The 24,488-nt window shown below is 47.5% G+C and overlaps 1 protein-coding gene across 6 annotated transcripts in view; it reads left to right on the top strand.

Annotated features, from left to right (window-relative positions):
• The window catches only part of DGKI (diacylglycerol kinase iota), a 304,108-nt gene that overhangs the window by 129,542 nt on the left and 150,078 nt on the right, over window positions 1-24,488 (top strand). For 5 of the 6 annotated variants that reach the window (XM_038400325.2, XM_038400320.2, XM_043518610.1 and 2 more), the window contains exons 5-8: window positions 197-253; window positions 5,137-5,202; window positions 10,999-11,070; window positions 11,707-11,823. In XM_038400325.2, coding sequence (XP_038256253.1) covers window positions 197-253; window positions 5,137-5,202; window positions 10,999-11,070; window positions 11,707-11,823 — 312 coding nt within the window. The remainder of the gene's footprint in view (window positions 1-196; window positions 254-5,136; window positions 5,203-10,998; window positions 11,071-11,706; window positions 11,824-24,488) is intronic. The other variant, XM_043518599.1, reaches the window with a different exon arrangement.

Here is a 24,488-nt window from a genome sequence, read left to right as displayed (position 1 = left end):
CTGGATTTTTAGTTGAGCTAGTATGTTTTTGAAAAGGGGATTTTGCAGAGCTGATCTAATACAATATATGGGAACAGTTCTCACATATTATATTACCATACACATTGTTAACATTTACAGCCACCTCTGATTTCTGTTTACATTCCTATACAATATTGATTACTTTCCTATTTGTTTGCTTTGCTTTTAATGGCAGATTAATTTCCGGTGCAAACCAACTTTCCGAGAGGGGGGCTCCAGATCTCCAAGAGAAGTAAGTAATTTATGACTAACCATTGCTCCCCTCTATGATTTATGCACCTGTTCCTGGAGTAGGAACAGTGCTTTTAGACTCACTGGAGCCTTAGAAAGAGAACTGGCCCCCTTTGGGACACATTCTCTTCTTCACAAGGAATATAAAATGAATTATTGACAAATAGCCACATTAGTTATATCAATAACATCAATTTCTTTTCTTTCCATCTTTCTTTCTCTCATCCAGTTTCTTTTTTTCTCCCCAATCATTCTTTTTTCATATTCTCTTACTTATATTTCATATTCTTCCTTTCTTATTTTCTGTCTTTCAACCAGTTTTTTTCTATCTCTGCATCTCTTCATTATTTCTTTTCTTTCTTTCACCCTCTTCCCCTCACTTTGCCAATAGTATTTTCAGTTTTTCAAGTCTCTTAGAATCATAGAATCATAGAATATCAGGGTTGGAAGGGACCCCAGAAGGTCATCTAGTCCAACCCCCTGCTCAAAGCAGGACCAAGTCCCAGTTAAATCATCCTAGCCAGGGCTTTGTCAAGCCTGACCTTAAAAACCTCTAAGGAAGGAGATTCTACCACCTCCCTAGGTAACGCATTCTAGTGTTTCACCACCCTCTTAGTGAAAAAGTTTTTCCTAATATCCAATCTAAACCTCCCCCATTGCAACTTGAGACCATTACTCCTCGTTCTGTCATCTGCTACCATTGAGAACAGTCTAGAGCCATCCTCTTTGAAACCCCCTTTCAGGTAGTTGAAAGCAGCTATCAAATCCCCCCTCATTCTTCTCTTCTGCAGACTAAACAATCCCAGCTCCCTCAGCCTCTCCTCATAAGTCATGTGCTCTAGACCCCTAATCATTTTTGTTGCCCTTCGCTGTACTCTTTCCAATTTATCCACATCCTTCTTGTAGTGTGGGGCCCAAAACTGGACACAGTACTCCAGATGAGGCCTCACCAGTGTCGAATAGAGGGGAACGATCACGTCCCTCGATCTGCTCGCTATGCCCCTACTTATACATCCCAAAATGCCATTGGCCTTCTTGGCAACAAGGGCACACTGCTGACTCATATCCAGCTTCTCGTCCACTGTCACCCCTAGGTCCTTTTCCGCAGAACTGCTGCTGAGCCATTCGGTCCCTAGTCTGTAGCGGTGCATTGGATTCTTCCATCCTAAGTGCAGGACCCTGCACTTATCCTTATTGAACCTCATTAGATTTCTTTTGGCCCAATCCTCCAATTTGTCTAGGTCCTTCTGTATCCTATCCCTCCCCTCCAGCGTATCTACCACTCCTCCCAGTTTAGTATCATCCGCAAATTTGCTGAGAGTGCAATCCACACCATCCTCCAGATCATTTATGAAGATATTGAACAAAACGGGCCCCAGGACCGACCCCTGGGGCACTCCACTTGACACCGGCTGCCAACTAGACATGGAGCCATTGATCACTACCCGTTGAGCCCGACAATCTAGCCAGCTTTCTACCCACCTTATAGTGCATTCATCCAGCCCATACTTCCTTAACTTGCTGACAAGAATGCTGTGGGAGACCGTGTCAAAAGCTTTGCTAAAGTCAAGAAACAATACATCCACTGCTTTCCCTTCATCCACAGAACCAGTAATCTCATCATAAAAGGCGATTAGATTAGTCAGGCATGACCTTCCCTTGGTGAATCCATGCTGACTGTTCCTGATCACTTTCCTCTCCTCTAAGTGCTTCAGGATTGATTCTTTGAGGACCTGCTCCATGATTTTTCCAGGGACTGAGGTGAGGCTGACCGGCCTGTAGTTCCCAGGATCCTCCTTCTTCCCTTTTTTAAAGATGGGCACTACATTAGCCTTTTTCCAGTCATCCGGGACTTCCCCCGTTCGCCACGAGTTTTCAAAGATAATGGCCAAGGGCTCTGCAATCACAGCCGCCAATTCCCTCAGCACTCTCGGATGCAATTCGTCCGGCCCCATGGACTTGTGCACGTCCAGCTTTTCTAAATAGTCCCTAACCACCTCTATCTCTACAGAGGGCTGGCCATCTCTTCCCCATTTTGTGATGCCCAGCACAGCAGTCTGGGAGCTGACCTTGTTAGTGAAAACAGAGGCAAAAAAAGCATTGAGTACATTAGCTTTTTCCACATCCTCTGTCACTAGCTTGCCTCCCTCATTCAGTAAGGGGCCCACACTTTCCTTGGCTTTCTTCTTGTTGCCAACATACCTGAAGAAACCCTTCTTGTTACTCTTGACATCTCTTGCTAGCTGCAGCTCCAGGTGCGATTTGGCCCTCCTGATATCTTTCCTACATGCCCGAGCAATATTTTTATACTCTTCCCTGGTCATATGTCCAACCTTCCACTTCTTGTTAGCTTACAGAATTAAAAACGACAAAATCTCAAGAAATGCAAATTCCAACTGCAGTCTGAATTTGGCCACATTACAGATGCTGTATGTTTTACAGTATTTATGCATGTATATGCATGTACAGTATTTATGCATGTATCTAATGACATAAACCCTAAGGAACATATTTAAGAAGAATAAAAAGGCACAGAAAAAAGCACATGTGCAACAAAGTAGAGTCAATATAGTTGTTGAAACTTATTTCCTGTTTTAATGTCAGGCTTTCACATTTTTTTTTAAATAAAGAAAAAGAAGGAAAAAAGTAGAGCTGCTTTGCTTGTGTAATATCCCAGCTTTATTGATAAGCCAGATAGTACTAGTTGTTAAAAGGAAGTTTCAGAGTTCAGGAAAAGATTTTAAAGTGTAGGGTAGAGGGTATGGCATAAATTATTGTCTAGACTGAGAGTTTACTCTTAACCCATAGCGAGGGACAGTGCATAGTTGTGCTGTCCTACGGGCAGACCTGGTGATTCTTAGGAAGGGTTGGCAGAATTTCATTTTTATTTTTTTAATTATTTTGACCTTAAATATTGATGATTATTTTTAAGTGTCTTTTTATTTTTGTCTACTTAAATTTTCACAGTTGCACAAAATCATGGATTTTCAGCATTTTTTATTTTTATCAATTTAAGTTTTCATAGTTGGGGAATTATGGGAGGGTCAGACAATAATTATTTAACAATAAATGTTGAAATTCAAAAAGCTAAAGCTTTGTAACTGTTAAAACACAAATTGTCAGCATCATATGTGAAAATGTGCAAAACGAATAGCTTTAAATCAAACTGCAATAAGATCTCAAGCAGCATATTTCTTTGCCTATGTCAATTACTGTCGATGGAAATACTTTTCGGCGGTTTGTCTGTGTACAGTGAAATCGATATTTATCAACACTGACCAATAAAAATTGAAATCTTCCAAGCCTGCTCTGAGGCTACATCTACACTTGGCGCTAGGGGTACAATCCACAGCTTGCACAGATGTACGCCAGCTCTCACTGAGTTAGTATGCTAAAAGTAGTAGTGTATTACCAGCTGCCCTGAGTACAAACCCTCCTGGACCCCATCGGTACACACTCAAGATGGTTAGCCTGTGCTGCCACTTACTGCTGCCCATGCTACTCTGGCTACACTACTATTTTTAGCATGCTAACTTGGGGAGAGCTAGCATAAATGTCTCTGCTAGCTGGGAGTCGCACCCCTAGCTCCAAGTGTAGATGTAACCAAGTGCAAGCCCACTGGGGAACATGGGTACATACACTGCTTGCTAGACCATCTACGCAACTATTGTTATCCCTGTTAACTACATTAGAGCTAGCATGGGTATGCTGACCCAGGCTAAAGTCATCCCTTCACTTGCAGTGTAGCTATACCCTTAGAGTTACAAGCATGTCTTTGGCTCTTCCGTTTCTCCACGGGGAAGAAATCTGCCACTAGTCTATACTAGATTCCATGGGCGCCAACTTCTCCTGGCACCAGTGGGTGCTTGTGGCCCCCGACTCTGCCCCCGCCCCATCCCCATTCTAACTCCTTCCACAAATCCCTGCCCCAGCCCCGCCTCTTCCCTGCCTCCTCCCCTGAGCGCACCACATTCCCGCTCCTCCCCCCTCCCTCCCACAGCTTATGCTGTAAAACAGCTGTTTCGCGACAGCAAGCTCTGGGAGGAGAAGCAGGGACGCGGCACGCTCAGGGGAGGAGGAGGAGGCGGAGGCAGAGGTGAGCTGGGACGGCGGGGCTGGGAGCTGCCGGTGGGTGCAGAGCAATTTTTCTCCGGAGAACTCATGGAGTTGGCGCCTATGCTAGATGCAGATTACATCCCCTTCCACATTTGCTCAGCTCTGTTGGCTGGTGTATTGAGGGGAAAAAGTTGAGGCACCATGCATGGAAAGGGAGGTAGCAGCCCTGCAGATACTGCTCTCCCTCCCTCCATGCTGTGATCCGTAGTGTGGGTTGTCCATGTGGTGGAGTAAAGGAACGCCTTACACCCCCTTGTTCCTCTGCGTGGACCTGTAGGCCAACCCATGTTCTTGCCTTATAAGACCAAACCTAGCTCCCACTGAACTAATTGATGAACTTCCCCTCCCATTGACTTTAATGGGGAGTAGAAGTGGGCCCTATGCTATGTAAACATAGTGCTTTAAGGATACTTCTTCTCTCTTGGCGGATATTGTAATTGTCTTTACTGGACTGTACTCTATTCTTTTTGTATGAGAGTAGCAGGGGGGTTGTTCTGTTCAGATTCCAATTTGGGTAATGAATGCTGTCTACCTAGATTCCTCCTGCACTTTCAGTTGTGTATGGTGTTTTAATTTCCCAATATAAACTGGGGGGTAGTACGTCTGCTTAACGGCTGCCACGTTTTGTTCCAAAAGTGACTGCAATTCAGTCATGGCTGAAGTGATTCTTGTATATATATGGCTGGAAAGTGATGAGGAATGAAAGGTGCTCTGTAATGGTAAGATGCTATCATTTACTAATGTTTTCATTTTGTCCCTTTCCTGCAGAACTTTGTCCGACATCACTGGGTGCACAGGCGAAGGCAGGAAGGAAAGTGTAAGCAGTGTGGAAAGGTAAGTGGCATATGTACATGATAATGATTATGCCAGGATTCTCTAGACACTGATAGATTCAATTCAGCAGGTGGCTCTTCCCAACCATTTAATTATTCTATTCCAGCCCTCTCTTGAGCTGAGAATGATAATCATGCCAAGTGGGGTGATGGGTTTCTGATGTGCACAAATGGGGACCAAAGTGGTTACAGCAAATTTATTTTACTTGTGATCTGATCCCAGATCTCCAGAAGTGAAACACTAGTGCACTATAGTCCAGCACCATTCCTTCATCCCTGGTACGTAATTGTTCTCAGTGTGTTAGACTGGATTTGTCAATGAATGCTCAATGTCAATGTACAGACTCTGAAAACCCATTTCCAAAGGCTATAGAAAAAATAAGAGAAAACTTGGCTACCTATAGGACCTTTTCTCCCAGATCTTCCAGTCCTCCAAGCATCTAAGAGGTGCTGAAATTAATTTACACCTAGGCATAACTTCCTTTCTCCAGAACTAGGTTATGCTACTGTCTCTCTCTTCTCTTCCTGAGAAATCTCTCTTTTCTTCAGGTTCAGCAGTTAATTATTGTGTGGACAAAGGGCAGAGCCCATGTCTTGTCAGGTTCTCCGTGGTATGTATTTTTTAGCCAGAACCAGAAAATCAGATGTAACAAACTGGCCGTGGATACTGAGCTAAGGTACTAGCTGCAGTAAGATGCAGTATCCTCTTCATGGCAGATGGTATGTGAGCACCAGCAGTGAGAGGCTTACATGCAGCATTCTTATGCTGATATGACACACGATGACATTGGAGCCATGTTTTCTTGTGCCTCTGCCATTCTCTGAGTTGCTTTTTATCTCCAGTACTGGTGTCAAAGGGATTCATTATGCTTGTAGAACAGTCAGTGCATGTTGTACAAGAACCAACACTTGATATATTCATGGTATCTACATGACCAGTCTGGACTGGAATTGACAAAAGACATGGCTCCCCTGAGGTTGAGGTCAGTAGAAGTGCAAAGAGAATAGCACATTAATACACAGAGAGTTAAAGTTTGCATGCATATGTTCTGGTAGAGCTCTCTGTTCAGAAACCAGGAAGGATAAAAGAAAACACTAACAAGAAAAATGTCTTTGTATTTTAATGGCAAAGTGACCTCCTCTATAACCAAATATTTGTTTATTTTGTGCTCCTACTTTTTTTGTGCTTCTGCCTTTAAAACCATCCTTTAACTTCCCCTGTCATGCAAGATAAAGGAGACAGTCATTGAAATGAAATGGAAGTAAATTTAGAGCAATAGAAGAAAGTATTTTTCATGAAGTGCTTAATCATTCTGTGGATCTCATTATTCTAGGAGGTCATCAGTCAAATCCTATGGCTGGAATTGGATAGCTAAAATATTTTAATGAACGTTAATAATACTTACCATTATTCAAGCTGAGATAAAGATTTAGGAGCAATCCCATCTCAAACTTCTAGTCATAAGCCTGTGGTCAGGAATGAATTTCCGCCAACATCATTTGCTTAGTGTGTTAGCTTATTTTTTTGCTTTACTTCTTTTTGAAGCATCATTGGCCACTGCTAGGAGGCCAGGTAGGGGGGTAGGTTACTGGATTATATGGACCGATGGTCTAATACAGGATAGTGTCTCATGAGATTTTTTCCTGAGGTTTCTTATGAAAGATCCCACCTTATCAGTGCTGGTGCTGGCCCACTGGGGGTCCTAAGCAGGAATATTCCCCCCACCAAGACATACTAATAATTAATAGGGGGCCCCCTTCAGTTGCTTGGGGCCTGAAGCAGTTGCTTAGTCTGTTTTTGTCTAATGCAAGCTCTGCACTCTTTTTGGGAACAGAAATCAGAGGTGATTAACCAGTGGCCTATAGCTCCTTTACATGTGGGAAGCTGCTAATATGACTTTGACTCCAATTATTTGGACAGGTTGTGTTCCCAATGCAATCTGGGGATCCAGAAGCTCTGTTCCTCCAAATATATTTCCTCCATCCTGCACCGATGTGATTTATTTTCACAAGAAGGTCTCACAACATGTAGTTTTACATATTACACCTGAAACGGGTGAATCAGGCATTAATGGAACAACCCCATCTCAAATATGGAGTTAGTGCTCCATCCTAGTGTTTCTCAAACCGTGCAATGTATTTCTTGTGGGATAATTCTATCTCTTTCAGGAGTGAGTGGAGGCAAACCCAACCCAGGAACAGCAAAGAAAAAGTGAATTCTAGTTTTCTATCTTACTCAGAGGGGAGGCAGGAGGAAGCCTGGGGCAATGGCCAGCAGGCTGATCAGAGGAACTTGAGTGGGAAACTCCAATATTTTAATCCCACTGTTTTCACCAACTCCCATTGTGGCCTTGGATAAATCACTTTACTGCATCAGTTTCCCTATATGTAAATTCAGGTTCTTAATATTTACTAATTTACCTGACAGGAGGAGAGATTAGCTTATATTTGTAAAGCAATTTGAGGAAGATTAGTGCTATTTTACTTCAAAGTAACCATTGTTATATTTTTATTGCTGGATCATTTTCACTATTAACGCTGTAAGAAATCAAGTAGCTTACAGAATAAATGAAAAAAATGATTTACCCAGAAACAAAGCAAGCTGCTCAATTTAAAAAAATACCACTTATGGCCCTTGGAACAAATGCACCAGATTTTGTTTTTTCTTAGTTGCAAGTTTGGGAGACAGGTATTTCCATCCACTTGGAAAAAAAATCTTTCTATCCACCAGGGGCCAAAATATTTTTTTCAAAGGAAGGAGGAATTAAATTTATGAGAAACATTAAAAGAAACTCATATCTCAGTGAATGAAGAAACTCAGGCCTGGTCTACACTAGAAATTAAAATCGGCTTAACTACATCGTTCACGGGTGTGAAAAATTCACATTCCTGAGTGACGTAATTAAGATGACTTAACCCCCAGAGTGGACAGCGCTACATCAATGGAAAAATTCTTCTGTCTACCTAGTTACTGCCTCTCGGGGAGGTAGATTACGTATGCCGATGGCAGAACCCCAGCATCTACATTGAAGTGCTATAGTGGCACAGCTGTAACTCTGTAGCTGTATGGCTGTAGAGTTTTAAGTGTAGACAAGCCCTTAGTTAGCAATCAATCTGCCCAGTGTCAGTCCTGAGTCTCTATCACTCCTGTCATACATACTGTAGATCTGAGACTGGATTTTTAGGCCCGCATAAAATGATGTACTAGGTTTGCTCAATCAGGAAGCAGTTGGGCTATTTGTGCTTGTGAAGTCAATGGGCCTATGTCATAGACAGGATTGGTGGGTGAAGCCCATCACCATGGTGAAAAGCCTGCCCCCTCAGGTGAGAGAGGGGCCACTAAGTCCTGAAATCAACAGATTGTAGGGGACTAAACATGGAGAAAAAACAGGTATAGGTGTGGAGTCCCAAGGTGTGATGCCTCAGGAGACTGAATTTGATCCATGGGCTCTGGTGTACGGTGAATACAGCAGACCAGGTATGGGACAGCCTAGGCTAAGTATTGGACAGACAGCTGCAATATGCACCTTCTCACATTGGCCAGGCAGAGAGAGAATTCCAGAGTGCTGATTGTGATCTCGTAAACCACATCCTGCGGGTACAAAACAGATAAAGACTTGGATAAGTGAAGGGCCCAAATTTGGATAATCTAGTTAGATTATTTTTGATTATTGTTTTAATTCTCTCTCTTCATGGCACTGAACAATAATATCTGCCTGCTCTTCTGCACCTGCCTGCCCTCCTCCTCCTCCCTCACAAAGAAGATACGATAAGAGGCATCCTGATTACTGAAGCAGTGGAGCAGATGTTCCCTGGCACTGTTACTAAACCAAATTTTATAATTCTTCAAACAACTCCATTTTGGACCTGGACATTGGATGTCAGCTTTGGGATTCAAGTAAAGCTTAGTTTTTCTGCTCAGTTTATCAAAAAGAAGATTGAGAGGTGATATGATTACAGTGGATAAGTCACTGACCTTCATGGGGAGAAGATACCAGATAGTAAAAGGCTCTTTAACTTAGCAAAGAAAGGCATAACAAGAGCCAAGGGAGGCGAGAAGTTAGTCAGACAAATTTAAATTAGAAATAAAACACAGTTTTTTTAATAATGAATATGATTAACTATTGGAACAAACTATCAAAAGAAGTGATGAATTCTCCACCTTCTTGAGGTCTTCAAATTGAGACTTGCTGCCTTTCTGGAAAATATATACTTTCATCAATCACAAGTTACGGGGCTTAATAAGGGGTAGCTGGATGAAGTTTTACAGCTTATATTATACAAGCTATCATATTTGATGATTTAATGGTCCCTTCTGGCCTTAAAGCATAGAACTGGTTGGGAATTTTCCATTGGGATTTTTTTCTGATTAAAAATGATTAAAATTTTCTGCCAAATTGAAATTTTCAATGGCAAAATCTCAGTTTTGTGGAAAAAATTGATTTTCTGATGGAAAAATTTGAACAAAATATTTTGTTTTGACTCAGATTGGAATATTGTGTTTTGTTGAGCTGACCTGAAACATTGTTTGAATCAGTTCAGTATAGGGTGACCAGACAGCAAGTGTGAAAAATTGGGACGGGGGTGGGGGATAAAAGGATAAGGATATAAGACACAGGCCCAAATATCGGGGCATCTGGTCACGCTATAAACATTGAACTGCATTTCCCTATCAGCACATTGCTGATGGTAGTCATAGTTGAGGCCCTCATTTTCTTCTATTGGCTGAGCTCCCTGGAGGACTACATTTCCCATACTCCATGTGGATTTTCCTCTTTCCAAGCTCTGTGTGGTACATCATGGGTGTCACATGATTCTGGGTGCATCAGGGGAGAGGTAGTCTAGCAAGGGAGCCTGGCCCACATGGAAGAGTGCAGGCATCAGCCTCATGAACTACAACTCCCACAAGGCAAAGTGCCACAATTGGAATATTCAATTTAAAGTTGAAATGACTCAGAGCAAAGTGTTTTGGGTCATTTCAACAAACTGAAATGAAACATTTTGATTTTGGGATTGTTTAAATGCTTTGATCGAAAATATCTAAATTTAAAGGTTTTGAAATTTACATTCTATAAAAAAAAAATTGGAATTTTAACTTTACATTCAGATATGAGGCAATACAAATGTTGAAATATTGGTATTTCCTGCAGGATGGATTCTAAATTTCATGCAGGTCTATTCAAATATATGAAAATAGGTTCTCTCTCTCTCTACTGAGTCTTCTTTTTATTGCTACGAAGTTAGGGCGGGGGGAAGACAAATTTGGGAAGTGCGTCCAACACCTCTGTTTTTAGGGTATTATAATTCAATATTATATATGTTAAATGATAGGAGTCACTTCAAATTTTCCATAAAATGCTATCTTGTCCCCAGGTAGAATCTTCTAACTTTGAGACTGATAAGGTTAATAAGGTTAAGGTTGTTAATAGATTTTATCATGGAGGCCAAAATTAGTTATACAATGGAAACTCAGTAATAACCTTAACCATGGCACTCCATAATAGTAGGGAGCTAAATAACAACAGTGGATTTAACCTGATGGGTGTTTATGAACTGTGTATGTCATGATATTCTGTTGATTACAGTAATGTGCAACAGTTCAGAGCCCCCAGGCACCTTAGTCCATTCATAGGACATCCAAGAGATGTGAAAGACTGTATATGACCACCCTGTACTGATCTAGCTCAGTCATGTCACAAAAGTTAAAGGTGCTAAACTTTCTCATGTGATGAGAAGTATTTGGATGTGATGGAAAGCAGCTTAACCGTTCCTCTCCTATCTCTTCCTACCATCCTAGGGATTTCAGCAAAAATTCTCCTTCCACAGTAAAGAGATTGTGGCCATCAGTTGTTCCTGGTGCAAGCAGGCGGTAAGTGGCTAGAACTGAGGTTGGGAGGTGGGGCTGTGTAAATGGTGGGGGTAGTTTTGCCCACACAGGATCATCATGTTTGACTTCATTTGTCCTGGTCGTTTGATGTGCTCATTTATTAGGGGGAAAAGAGCCCCCTAGGATCACCCTTTTTATTCCTTTTCCCCAAGGATGCTACACTTGGGTAGTCTATTCTTCTGGAGGAGGAGAGCTGACTGTGGCTCCTTTCTTTTGGAGTATAACAAGGCCACTCCTGGGATAAATGAGAGGGTTAGCTCTCAAGCACTCCATTGCTGTTCCTGGTTCAGAGAACAAGGGATTCCCATTTTGTATACTATTGCCTGTTTAGAATTTGGTCTTACTACAGTTATCTGTATGTAGGCAGGGGTGTCTTTTGTGGGTAGAGGACACGTTTGACAAGGGATGAGAAAATGGGGAGGTGGATTTTTTTTTGTTAATGTTCCTGAGGCTCTCGTGGTCCAGAGGACTGGGAAAAGAAGTTGAGCTGGGTATAGTCCTCAGTGCCTCACACATCTCCCTGTTTCTTCTGTCCCCACCATACCTTTCTCTCTCCCTCTTTCTCCTTTTTCTTGCACTCTGTCCACCTCACTGATGGCTCTGCTCTCCCTTCGCTAGTTTCACAACAAAGTCACCTGCTTCATGTTACATCACATCGAGGAGCCGTGTTCCCTGGGGGCTCATGCTGCTGTCATTGTGCCTCCCACTTGGATCATTAAGGTGAAGAAAGCTCAGGTAACTGCATGCTGATGTCCATTTCTGATGCTGTTTGGCAGCTCAAGGCGAGCCTGGCTTTTGCTCCTGGTTACTCCTCCACAAAAGCATGTTTGTTTGCCCTGTCCATGCCTCTCACACCCAGCTACACCCATGATGATTATGAACCTCTATCTTACTCTTTCATCTACCCCTCCGGAAGGATTCTTTCATTGTCTGGTTTGGGGCAATAAGTGATTAACCTGATTTTAGCACTAAGCAATCCAGTTCATTCTTCTTATTGAAAGATCATCTAATGGACTGCAAGAATCCTCTATGTTTTAGGTACTCGAGCATGTTTCACTAAGTAGAGCTGGGCAAATACAGGAAAAAAGCTTTCCACAAATATTCAGTTGAATTGAAACATGAATTGGCCGTGACTGTGCTCACTTCCCGTTTGCATTCACTTTCCACTAATGTTTGGACGATCATGTTTTACTCACATGAATGCTTGCTGAACATTAAGCTTCCATGGTCAAATGCTTGCAGAAAATGAGTTTTCAACTTGTCAGCGTTTGCACAAGATTTGCTATATTTTAGATGGGATAAGACATTGCTGAACACAGCAGGGGAAAAAGGGTTTCCAGAGCCCCTTTCCAGAGAAGGCGCTGACTGCATTCTTCAAGCATAGGGCAACCCGAGCAAATGGAGCTACTTTGCATGTGGGGGGGATGACCGATAATTCACAACAGTAAATGCAATGTACTTGATGTAATTTATCCCTGGACTCCTATTCAGAGTGAGTGTTCAACACTGATCTGTGATGCAAAGGACACAGCCATTTTTATTGATAATACTCCGTTTAACTTAAATTATTGGGATAGACGAGAAAAGGGACATGGGAAATAACGGATGGGAAAGTTAGTTCTCTTGCCAGCCCCATGTGTTGAGTTCCCCAGAACCTACCAGGTATCCTGCTTAGGGTGGCCCCTTGCCACAATAAGTGAGACTTGATTCTGTGCTACATGGCACACAACCTGTGCGTGGGATAGTCTAACTACCCAGGCTCCCACCGTGGCAGTATGCTGTTTTTATGCCTGTGTTGTGTCTCTGTAGCCCCATGACCTTATGTCACAAAATGTGCTATGACAAAAATGCCAAGCCACCAGTCCTCAGATTACTGAATCCTATCTTAACCAAGTGATCCAGAGACCTCTGACAGGCTGCTTGAAGGAAGAACCACCAGAATAGATGCTCTCTTGTGGTGGAAACCTCTCAAAGGGCTGAATGCTAATGGCAGAGTGTGATCAGAAGCCCCCTGGAATGTAAAAAACCAACCAAACAAAACCAAATCATGGTGGGAAAAGCCAATCCTAGTAGGAATGTATAGATTCATAGATTCCAAGGCCAGAAGGGACCACTGGCATCATCTAGCCTGATCTCCTGTATAATACAGACTGGAGAACTTCTCTGAAATACACTCTACTTCAAAAAGTATCTTTTAGAAAAGGCAGTGGCCAGTCAGCGTGCCTCCTGCTGTTTCTGAGCTCCTGCTGCTTGCCCTCTGTTGTCTCCATGCTGCCCTCTCCGGTTTCATTCTTTAGTGTCAGCAATACTATCCTGTCCCTACAGCTGGTTAAAAAATGAAAGCCTGTTTTCACAAAAGGCTTTAAAATGTCAATGTTATTTCTCATCCAAGGTATTTGAAATGGTCCCATTTTCAGCTTTATAAAAGTCTTTCATGACTTTTTTAAACAGATATTTTTCAAAAAAATTGAATAGTATCAAAATGGTTATTGCATTTTTTTGTTTACTGAACTTCTAGTTGTTGGTAAACAAAACATTTCAATAACCATTTTGATAATGTTTTAATAAAAATGTCAGAAAAAATATATATATTTTGAAATGAATTTTTTTTAAACACAATTACAGTTGAGCTGGTTGGGAGATGGGGGGGAAATTTTTTTGTGGAAAAATTGTCTTTTTTTCCTTTGAAAAATGTCTAACTTGGAATGTTTTTGACCAGTTCCATAGCTGGTCAAAAAGTGGGATAAATTTTCTGTGGTATTTCTTTTGAATAATATTGCCATGTTTTTCAATTTTTTTGTTCAAAATTAGAAAATTTTCAGTCAGTTCCAGTTAATTATTTTTTGCCAAAAAAACATGTTTTTCTTTTAAAAAAAAAAACCCAAAATAAATTATGTTTAAAAAAAATCTTCACTAGCTCTGTATATCCTATACTGTGGAGGAAGAGCATAAGCCCTTCATCCCGTTACTCACTGACTGTTTTGGGAGGATGTGTCCCCATTCCAATTTTCCCCAGATTACATCTCCTGTGAAGCTGCACCTGAATCCATGGCACTCTGTGGGAGATATCGAAGTACCCTGTCTTGAGCAATTTAGAGTTTTTTAGATTTGATAGGATGATGCTTAGTACAGAAGGGTGACAGGGCTCCCAAAAACTCGCAACAGAGTCCAGGCATAGAGCTAACTAAGTCAGAAAAGATCTCACTGTCTCATTTGCTACTAAAATCATACATGCACATGCAGTTACTTTGGCTGAATGTGTGGAGACAAAATTACTTTTAAATTGCCCCTAGCCTCTAGATCATATAGTAGCCTTATTTCTGGGATAACAGTGCCTTGAGCAAGGTCTGTGTGACCCAGATAGGGGAAGGTTTAGCATTTTAAATATCAGAGGGGTAGCCATGTTAGTCTGTATCCACAAAAAGAACGAGGAGTCTGGTGGCACCTTAAAGACGAACAGATTTATTTGGGCATAAGCTTTCATGGGTAAAAAACCCACTTCTTCAGATGCACCCACTTCTTTAGTATTTTAAAAGTTTCCTAGCAAGCACTGTTTATATGCTACCTCTAGAGCTGTATGGTAGGCAGGACCTTTCTTGGGGGTCACACTCAGGCAGCTTCAAAGCCCTTTCAACCTTTCCAAGGTCTTTTGGGGGTTTTGGTAAGTCTTTGGGCAGTAGAGGCTTGTTAGCCGTTTCCCTCTCAGTTACTCTGTAACAATAGTCAGCTTGTTCCCTCCTGGTTGCTGCCTCTTCCTGTGTGCAGCTCTCCATTTTAAGCTTGCTTCCTTCAACTGGAGCAGGCTCTGAAGGTGTGTATGTTTGGTAAGGATTGAGCTCAGAGGACCTGTTAGCCTTCTCCAGATTGGAATGGGGGTGTGCCCCATCACAAGCAGGTCAAAATATTTTCAAAGGAACAATTTTTAGGGAGTTGGGTGCGGTAGTGTGGGAAGGCTTTTAGACCATAACAAACATTTGTTCAGAAAGTCCCCATTTTGGCTGACATTTTTCAATTTTTGGACAAAAAATGAAAACCTGACTTTTTTTTTTGTTTAAGTTGTTGATTAAACATTCAACATTTGTTTACCAAAACCACTTTTGAAAACCAAACTATGTTCAGTTTTATTTTCATTTTTCATTAAAAATGTTTATTAGATTAAAAACAAAACAAAACCAATTAAAAGGAAATTTGCTGCAAGAAAAATAATTTTCTGATCAGCTCTAGCCACTTCTTCCTGGGAGATTCAAAGTCCCAGTGCCTTCAGGTATCCCTCCTCCTGATAAAAGAGCCAGAAAAAATAAAACGGCCAAAAACTGTTTTTTGATGGAGAAATTGCTTTTTGACTAAATGAAATTTTCCACAGAATGTTGTCTCTCTAGAACATTCTGACTTTTCAGTTGAAAAATTGAAAAGTTTTAAATTTTCAGTCTTTCAGTTTCAGTGAAAAAAGTCAAAATTTTCCACTGAAACTGCCCCCCCACCACTGGTTTCTGACCAGCTCTAACTTGTGAATGACTTGACCATTTCTAACCCATCTACACAGTCTGGATTTCTGATAGTATCAGACATTCACAGTAATCAATCCATGAGGAAAATAAATAAAAACTCATAAATAAATTAGAGGAAATTTAATGAATGAATGAATAAATATGTGGAAACAAATTTGTTTGTAGATGTTTCATGACCATAATATATATATCTAGTAACATTTTTACTGTAAATTATTTGCTCAGCTCCACTTATTAACAACTCAGACTGGTCACAGGTAAGTCCTGGACTGGATTTTCTACTAAATTAAAATGGATTCTAGCAATGCCTCTTACTTCCTTTTGGTGGTTGTTTCTGAGCAAACAAGACAGCTTCATGAAGAGACTCTTCACTTAGTTTTACTTTCTGCTTTTATTGTTTTTCCATGATCATTATATGGACCATGGGTCACCACCTTTCTAATACTCTATTTAAATAAAGAACAGACCTCTTTCTCACTTCCAGCAGTGTCTCGGTGATGCAACATCCTGATGTAATTGCATAAGGTCAATTTGCCCTAGTTGACTTGCTGCCTGTACTAAAATGGGGAGTTTTTATTTCTTGCAAGCTTCTATTTGCAAGATGAAGGAAATTCAGAACAGTTTGGATAATTTTGTAACAGTTGGTATCCCTGTATGTAATGACCCATTTACATAGATGGCAAATTCTCAATACCTCCTTCATGATGTTCATTGTGTGAGCCTCTTCTGTAGTGTCTCTCTGTTTTTAGTGGCTCTGGTTTCCTGGAGTTCAAATAAATTACCTGTTCCAGTTAGCAACTCCAGGTATCTACAGTGGCTAGTGTCCTTTTTTATATTTTGATACCGGGCAGCCTGAATGTTGTTAAATAGACTTGCTGTGTGTGCCTGTGTGTGTGCATGTTGGAGAGAGGAGCAGTTGATGAGAAGGATCTGGGTGATGAAGTTACAAAGCCAGCCCTTCTTCTGAGGTTCTGGATACAAAGTATAGGCAGTAATTGTAACTGGGTCCCAATGCTGAGAAAGGGTTTATGATCAAGGTGAGTGAATCTGCTTTTTTCCTTTCTCTTTGGAACCTTCCTTAGGAGTTTGCAAAAGCTGTCTACTACTGGGCTACTCTCTCTTCTTATGTTATTGCTGGCTGAAGCCAGTGATTTGAGACTGTTATCTGTGCCTTATTTCAGTTTGTGAACTGCCTGAAGATCATAGGGTCAGATTTTCATCGGTGATGTGCACCTGCTGCTCCCATTCAAGTAATTTGGAGCTACTGAGGCTCAGAACCTCTGAAAATTAAATTTGCAGCATTCTAGATAAAAGGATCTACCTAAGACTGTCAGTTCACCACCTGACATTACTCAAGGAGAGCCCTGTCCTACTCCTTCCATAAATCTATCTCAGTGGGCTTGGAACACTTCCAATGACCATGACATAATATGATCTGTGCTTTCTATCTTTGAAGAAGGACAAAATTATTGTCACCAAGGAGATTTTTTTCCCTCTTTTAGAGACTATCCAGGACTTACATAAAGGTCTATCCACTTACAGGTGTTCTTTACTGTAGATGGAATTTCACTGACAAGCATTTAGTTTTTGTCAAAACACCCCATACTCTTCCTGTGGAGAAGAAAGATTTTGATATGGACAAGATGGCACATGGAACAACTTCTTTAGCTCACCTTTGTGACAAAGCTCTGTCCTTGCCTCTGTGGGTCCCACATTTCCTGGCAGATTTCACTAGCCTCAGAGGCTCACTGTGACCCTCCATGTAACCCTTCTTTCTCTAGAGACAAGGGTCACAGTCTACTGAGCCATTTTCATCATAAGCCAGCAAGGGAGGTGAGGAGAAGTTACCCTTCCTTGCACAGTCTCCGTTGTCTCCCAGTCTCAGTGATTAATCAGGGGGCAAAGGTGGTGGTGCTGGGGGGAAGCCCGGGCCCACCCTCTACTCCAGGCTCCAGCCCAGGGACCCTATTAGTATCAGCTATGGTAGCTGACCTTTTAGAAACATGACATGTACAATTCCCTGGGCTACTTCCCCACCCCCCACAGCAGCCCTCACTTCCTCAAGCTCCACTTCACCCTTATCTGAGGACCTCCTTCCTTGTGCCTGATATGGTGTGTACTACTCAGCCTCTCCAACAGCACAACTTCCTCCCACAGCTCCTCATATGCATACCGACCTGACTGACTGGGAGGCTTTTAACTAGTTTCAGGCAGCCCCTGATTGGCTTCAGGTGTCCCAATCAACCTAGCCTTTTCCCTGCCTTCTGGAAAGTTCTTAATTGGCTCCAGGTGTCTTAATTGACCTGGAGCAGCTGCCATTTCACTTATCCTGGTTCCAGGGATTTGTTTAGCCTGGAGCTAATCTCTCTCTCTCTCTCCCTCCCTCTCCCTCCTACTACTCTCCCATAGCCTTCTAGCTTGGAGGGAGGTGGGAAGCTGCTACTCCTGCTGCTACTAGGCCCTAAGCTCTCCCTGCTGCTCCAGCTGCTCCCCTGGCTGGGCCAGACACCCCCACCCCATTCTCTACCCCATTCTCTACCCCAGACCGCTTAGCCCCTCGCTCCGTGTGCCCATGCCCCCTCCCATGCGCTTGTGCAATTCCCCTTTTTAGTTGCAACCCTCTTCACTGCACCCTCAATGTTGTTGCATCCCCCCCCCCGTAGTGCACCAAGAGGAGCTGGAATTTCCACCTTGTGTCGGTGACTGACCCCTAACCCCTGATTGCCCCCCGTCCAGCCCACCCCTTTTGGCGCCCTCCTCCCCTGCCTGCAGCCTAGCGGGGAGGAGTGGTCGACCTGCTTCCCCTCTCCCCTCCTCCTTTTGGTGTCCCCCTTTCCTCCTTGCTCACGATGGCGGGGGATGAGACGGGTGAGACCTCTCCAGTAGCCCGAGCTCCCCTCCCCCGCCTGCCCCTCTGTCAACCCCCCAAGCTTCTACCTCCGCTGCCAAACCATCTGCCATCGCCCCCGCTGGGGCACCAGCAGCGACGGGCACCGGGGTGACCTCCACTGCTGCCACGTCTATCACCCCCTCAGATTTGGGGGGAGTCCCCCCAGCCGGCAGGAAGGGCCAGGGGAAGAAGAAGGGGAAGGGCCCCGCTAAAAAGACCAGGCCCTCCATGGCAGGGGCTGCCCCCGATGCCCCGGCCCCATCTCCAGCTGGGGCGCCCCTCCCCGCTGTTCTCTCCACCAGCTCTGCAGGTGTCCCTCCCCCGGCCCCCAGAGCATACGTGCAGGTGGCGGCAGCCCCTTCGCCTGCCGCTACGTCATTTCTCCAGCCCACCGCCTCCGCTACCATCTATAGCGGCCGGGGCCCCTTTCCCACCATGACCAGGAAGCACGGCGTCCGTTGCCTCCTGGTGCCCGCCTCACCCCACGTGGAGACCTATGTGCGGGCGTTGGCGAGGGTGGTGGGGCCCACGGCCATTGTGGCGGCCTCCAAAATGTATGGCAAGGTCGTCGTCTTCTTAGCATCGGAGGCTGCCGCCCAGGAGGCGGTGGAGAAGGGCCTGGCGGTGGGGGGCGTGTTCGTCCCCTTAGAGCCGCTAGAGGACCTGGGCGTCCGCCTGGTCCTGACCTCCGTCCCTCCCTCTCTCCACAATGCCGCTCAGTTACCCGCCCTTTCTAACTTGGGAAAGACCATCTCTGTCATCAGCCCTCTCCCGTTGGGCTGCAAAGACCCCGCCCTCTGTCACGTCCTCTCGTTCCGCCGGCAAGTGCAGCTTCAACTGCCGCCGGCGGCGCGCGACGGAGAGGCACTCGAGGGGTCTTTCCTAGTCTCCTACCAGGGGACCCATTACAGGGTGCATTATTCCACGGGGGAGGCCCGGTGCTACCTCTGCCAGGCGATGGGGCACGTCCGGAGGGACTGCCCCCTGGCCCGGGAAGGAGGGGAATCCAGGACCCCTGAGCCCTGGCAGGGCACCGGCCCCGTCATCGCCGACGACCCTGGCTGCCCGGTGCCTGAAACCGCCCCTCCACCTTCCCAGTCCACCATTGCTCCCGCTCAGGCCCAAGGGGCATCTCCCCCACTATGCCCAGACGAGCGGGAGAACCCCGCCGCCACTGCTTGCAATCTGGCAAGGCCTGTGGAGGAGGGTGCGGCAGGGACACCACCAAGCATGGGAGAGGGCTCACCCCAAGGGGAATCTTCCCTCCCTTGTGCTGCCCCACCGTTACCCCCTCGAGTCCCTGAGCCATCGCCTCTGCCCCCTGACACAACCCCTACTAGCCAGCCCCTGGATGATGCCATGGAGGGCTGGGCCCTAGTCCAGGGGAAGCGGGGCAAGCGGAAGGCTCGAGCTCCGCTCCTCCCATCTGATGCGGAGGCCCCCCGGAAGACCAGGAAGGGGGGCACTGATGCCGAGCCTTCCGCTCTACCCACGGGTGTGTTCCATCCACCAGAGCCGGCTGGCGATGACGTGGCAGCACTGGAAGGCAGTATCTCCCCTCCACGGGAGTTCCTCCCCTCCAAGACCCCCGAGGCACCATCTGAAACCCCAGTGTGCCCCGAAGTAACAGTCACGTCAGGTGCCAGCGGGGAGAATCCCGGGGTAGCGGAAAACAATTTCTCATCTATATATGAGGAGATCGAGGCCCTGGGTCTGACCCCGGTCACCCAGGGGGAGGACGATCCTATGCCAGCGGGCCTCGATCTGGGTGACTTCACTCCAGCCCCCCTTTCCCCATGTTCCCTCCCCCTAACCGTTGCTTCTGCTCCCACCTCCGAGGAGCCCCTGGACTCCTCCATCAACCCGGCTGCAGAGGGCACCCCGTTGAGAGCCGCCGAGCCAGTTGAGGCGACGGCCAGTGCCACGCGGCTGGAACCTGAGCCACCAGGGGCATCCCTCGTTGGTGAGGAGCATTCGACCTCCTTTCCGGGAGAGGACCCTACAGAAGAAAGTCCACCTCCTGATGCCGTGGCTGCCAAATCCACCAGAGAGCTTGTGCCCGGCATCAGTGAGAGCCCTCTCCCAACCCAGACTCTCACCTCTACCCCTGCCCCTGCCCTTATCCTGCCCACCTCCCGAGATATTATTGCCACCCCTGGGACTGTCTCCTTCCCCTTTCCAACAGATGACTCCCAGGGAGTGGCCTTTGTGTTTGCCCGTCCCGACCCACCAGGGGCTGCTATCCTCCCTCCGCCGCCCCCTATCGCCCCAGCATTCAGGTCAACCCATCAAGAGCCCCGTCGGGGGTCCGCACCCTGTCTGCCCGTCCCGCTGGGCCACGGGGCTGTACCAAGGGCCCCATCGGGGAGCAACCAGACCATAATCCCAGCCCCCCATGCGCTGCGAGAGGAGTTGCGGGAGTTCCTAGAAGACGTCCATGGCTCCCGCAACAAAGTCCAGCTTGCCCTCCAGCGATGGGGGGACTTTAATCAAATCCTCCGGGCCACAAGGACCCTCATGGGGGAGGGGAAAAGGACCGGGAGGCAGGGCGCCGCGGCCTACCAGCGGGTCCGCCACTTCCGTGACTCCTTACTCACCTACGGGGTGGGTCACGGACTGCTGCGCGGCCCGCCGGGAGCCATGAGCATCCCTGCCAGCGAGGATCCCCCCCAGCCCTCATCATGGCACCCTTTACCATCGCAACATTGAACACCCACGGCTGTAGGATAGGTCTCCGCAGGTCCCAGGTGCTCTCCTTCCTTCGAGAGGGGAGGTACTCTGTGGTTTTCCTGCAGGAGACCCATACGGATCCGACCGCTGAAGACAGCTGGCGGCTGGATTGGGGGGACAGGGTCTACTTTAGCCACCTCACAGTTCGCACGGCTGGAGTGGCGACCCTGTTCTCCCCCGACCTACGGCCCGAGGTGCTGGGGGTCGCCGAGGTTGTGCCGGGTCGCCTGCTGCACCTCCAGGTCGGCATGGAGGGGCTCGTAGTCAACCTCGTCAACATCTATGCCCCAGCAGCGAGCCCGGAGCGGCTGCAATTCTATCAGCAGGCATCCGCCTTCCTCGGCACCTTGGATCCTCAGGAGTGCCTGGTCCTGGGAGGGGACTTTAACATCACCCTTGAGAAGCGGGACCGCTTGGGGACCGAGCAGAGCCCGGCCGCCGTCGCTGTCCTCCAGGAGATAGTCTAACACCACTCCCTGGTGGATGTCTGGCGCGACCACCACCCAGATGACACTTCCACGTTCACCTTTGTCCGGGTGGAGGCCCATCGGTCGCGCCACTCCCGGTTGGACCGCATTTATTTATCACGCTTTCATCTTTCACGAGCCCACTCCTCCAGCATCCGGCCGGCCCCATTTTCTGACCATCACATAGCCACCGTGACAGCCTCCCTCTGCGTGGAGAGGCCGGGGCCGGCCTATTGGCATTTTAACAACAGCTTGCTGGAGGATGCGGGCTTCGTGGCGTCCTTCCGGGAGTTCTGGCTGGCCTGGCGAGGGCAGTGGTGTGCCTTTCCCTCGGCAGGGCGGTGGTGGGACTTAGGGAAGGTGCGCGCCCGGCTCTTCTGCCGGGACTACACCCGGGGCGCCAGCCGACGGAGGGATGCAGCGATAGAGCAGTTGGAACGGGAGGTCTTAGAGCTGGAGAGGCGTCTGGCCGCCAGCCCCGAGGATCCACCCCTCTGCGGAGCGTGCCGGGAGAAGCGGGAGGAGTTCCGGACCCTCGAGGACCATCGGGCCCGGGGTGCCTTTGTTCGATCCCGCATCTGTCTCCTTCGGGAGATGGATTGCGGGTCCCGCTTCTTCTACGCCCTGGAAAAAAAGAGGGGGGCTAAGAAACATATCATCTGCCTACTGGCAGAAGATGGCACCCCCCTCACGGATCCGGTGGAGATGTGCGAAAGGGCGAGAGCCTTCTACGCAAGCCTATTCTCCCCGGATCCGACCGATCCTAACGCTTGCAGAGTGCTTTGGGAGGAGCTCCCGACGGTCAGCGTGGGCGACCGAGACCGGCTAGAGCTGCCTCTCACTCTGGCCGAGTTCTCGGAAGCCCTCTGTCGCATGCCCACCAATAAATCTCCGGGCATAGACGGGCTGACGGTGGAGTTCTACCGCGTGTTCTGGGACGTCCTGGGCCCAGACCTAGTCACCGTCTGGGCCGAGTCTTTGCAGAGCGGGGTCCTCCCTCTTTCGTGCAGGCGAGCCGTGCTGGCCTTATTGCCGAAGAAGGGGGACCTCCGCGATTTACGAAATTGGCGTCCCGTCTCGCTCCTCAGCACGGACTACAAAATCATGGCAAAAGCCATCTCCCTGAGGCTAGGGTCTGTGCTGGCGTACGTGGTCCACCCAGACCAGACGTACACCGTCCCGGGCCGCAGCATCTTCGACAACCTATATCTGGTCCGGGACCTATTGGAACTTGGGTGTAGGGATGGTCTGTCGTTCGCCCTCCTGTCCTTAGATGAGGAGAAGGCGTTCGACAGGGTGGATCACGGGTATCTCCTGAGCACTGGGTCCGAATCCAAATGCCTGCAGAGGTTTGTGAATTTTTTCCGGGTGCTGTACGCTTCCGCAGAGTGTCTGGTAAGGCTCAACTGGACCCTGACCGAACCGGTCAGCTTCGGGCGAGGAGTACGGCAGGGGTGCCCCCTCTCAGGCCAGCTGTATGCTCTGGCGATCGAGCCCTTCCTCTGTCTCCTCCGAAGAAGGTTGACAGGATTGGTGCTGAGGGAGCCGGAGCTGCGGCTGGTCCTGTCGGCGTACGCTGATGACGTGCTCCTCGTGGTCCAGGACCCGGGCGACTTGGTGCGGGTGGAGGCTTTCCAGGCCATCTATTCAGCAGCCTCCTCTGCACGGGTCAACTGGGTCAAGAGTTCTGGCTTGGTGGTAGGGGACTGGCGGCAGGCGAGCTCCCTCCCACCCGCGCTTCAGGCCATCCGGTGGAGCACGGGTCTGCTGCTCTATCTGGGCGTTTACCTTTCTGCCACGCATCCCTCTCCACCGGAGAACTGGCAGAATTTAGAGGGCGGGGTGATAGAGCGGCTCCGGAAATGGACAGGGCTACTCCGGTGCCTCTCCCTTCGAGGGAGAGCGCTGGTGCTTAATCAACTAATCCTGTCCATGCTCTGGTACCGGCTCAACACCCTGGTCCCGGCCCCGGCTTTCCTGACCAACCTCCGGACATCGATTCTGGAATTCTTTTGGTCAGGACTGCACTGGGTCCCTGCAGGGGTTCTCCATCTACCTGTGGAGGAGGGAGGGCAGGGCCTAAAATGTCTTCCGCCTCCAGACCCTGCAGAGGCTCCTTTATGGTGCAGGTAGTCCGGCGTGGAGCATACTGGCGCACGCCTTCCTGTGCCGCTTCCGAGGGCTCCGATACGACCGGCAGCTCCTTTATCTCAATCCGAGAAGTCTTCCGCGAGACCTCTCCGGGCTGCCGGTCTTCTACCAGAACCTCCTCCGGACCTGGAAACTCTTTACAATGAGCAGTTCCGTGGCGGCCACCGAGGGGACAGATCTCCTCGCGGAGCTCCTTCTACACAACCCCCAGCTCCGTGTGCAGGTGGCGGAGTCCCGCTTGGTGCGCCAGAGTTTGGTCCTGGCAGAGGTCACAAGAGTCGGAGACCTCCTGGACTATGACCGGGGAGATTGGCTGGATCCCCTAACCTTCGCTCAGTGCATGGGGCTTTCCAGACCTTGTACTCCCAAGCGCATACTTCAGGAGGTGAAGGCCGCTTTGCCGCCCGCTGCTCGGGTTTATCTCGACCGGGTCCTGCACGAGGGCACGCCCCGCCCACCCGCTACCCCAGGCCCGCCGGACCTTTTAATTGGACCTCTGCCCCGTGGACCCATCCGACCCCTTCACCCCTTCACTAGAAGCCGGCTGCACGAGATGCAGCCGGTCTGCTTTCAAACCACGCCAAGAAAACATCTCTACACGCTCGTGCTCCACACCCTTCACGCCCGCACCCTCGTGTCCCGCCCCGATACAAA

Source organism: Dermochelys coriacea, chromosome 1 (assembly GCF_009764565.3).
Source record: "Dermochelys coriacea isolate rDerCor1 chromosome 1, rDerCor1.pri.v4, whole genome shotgun sequence".
Classification (NCBI taxonomy): domain Eukaryota; kingdom Metazoa; phylum Chordata; order Testudines; family Dermochelyidae; genus Dermochelys; species Dermochelys coriacea.
This window is presented reverse-complemented; position numbering and strand designations above follow the sequence as displayed.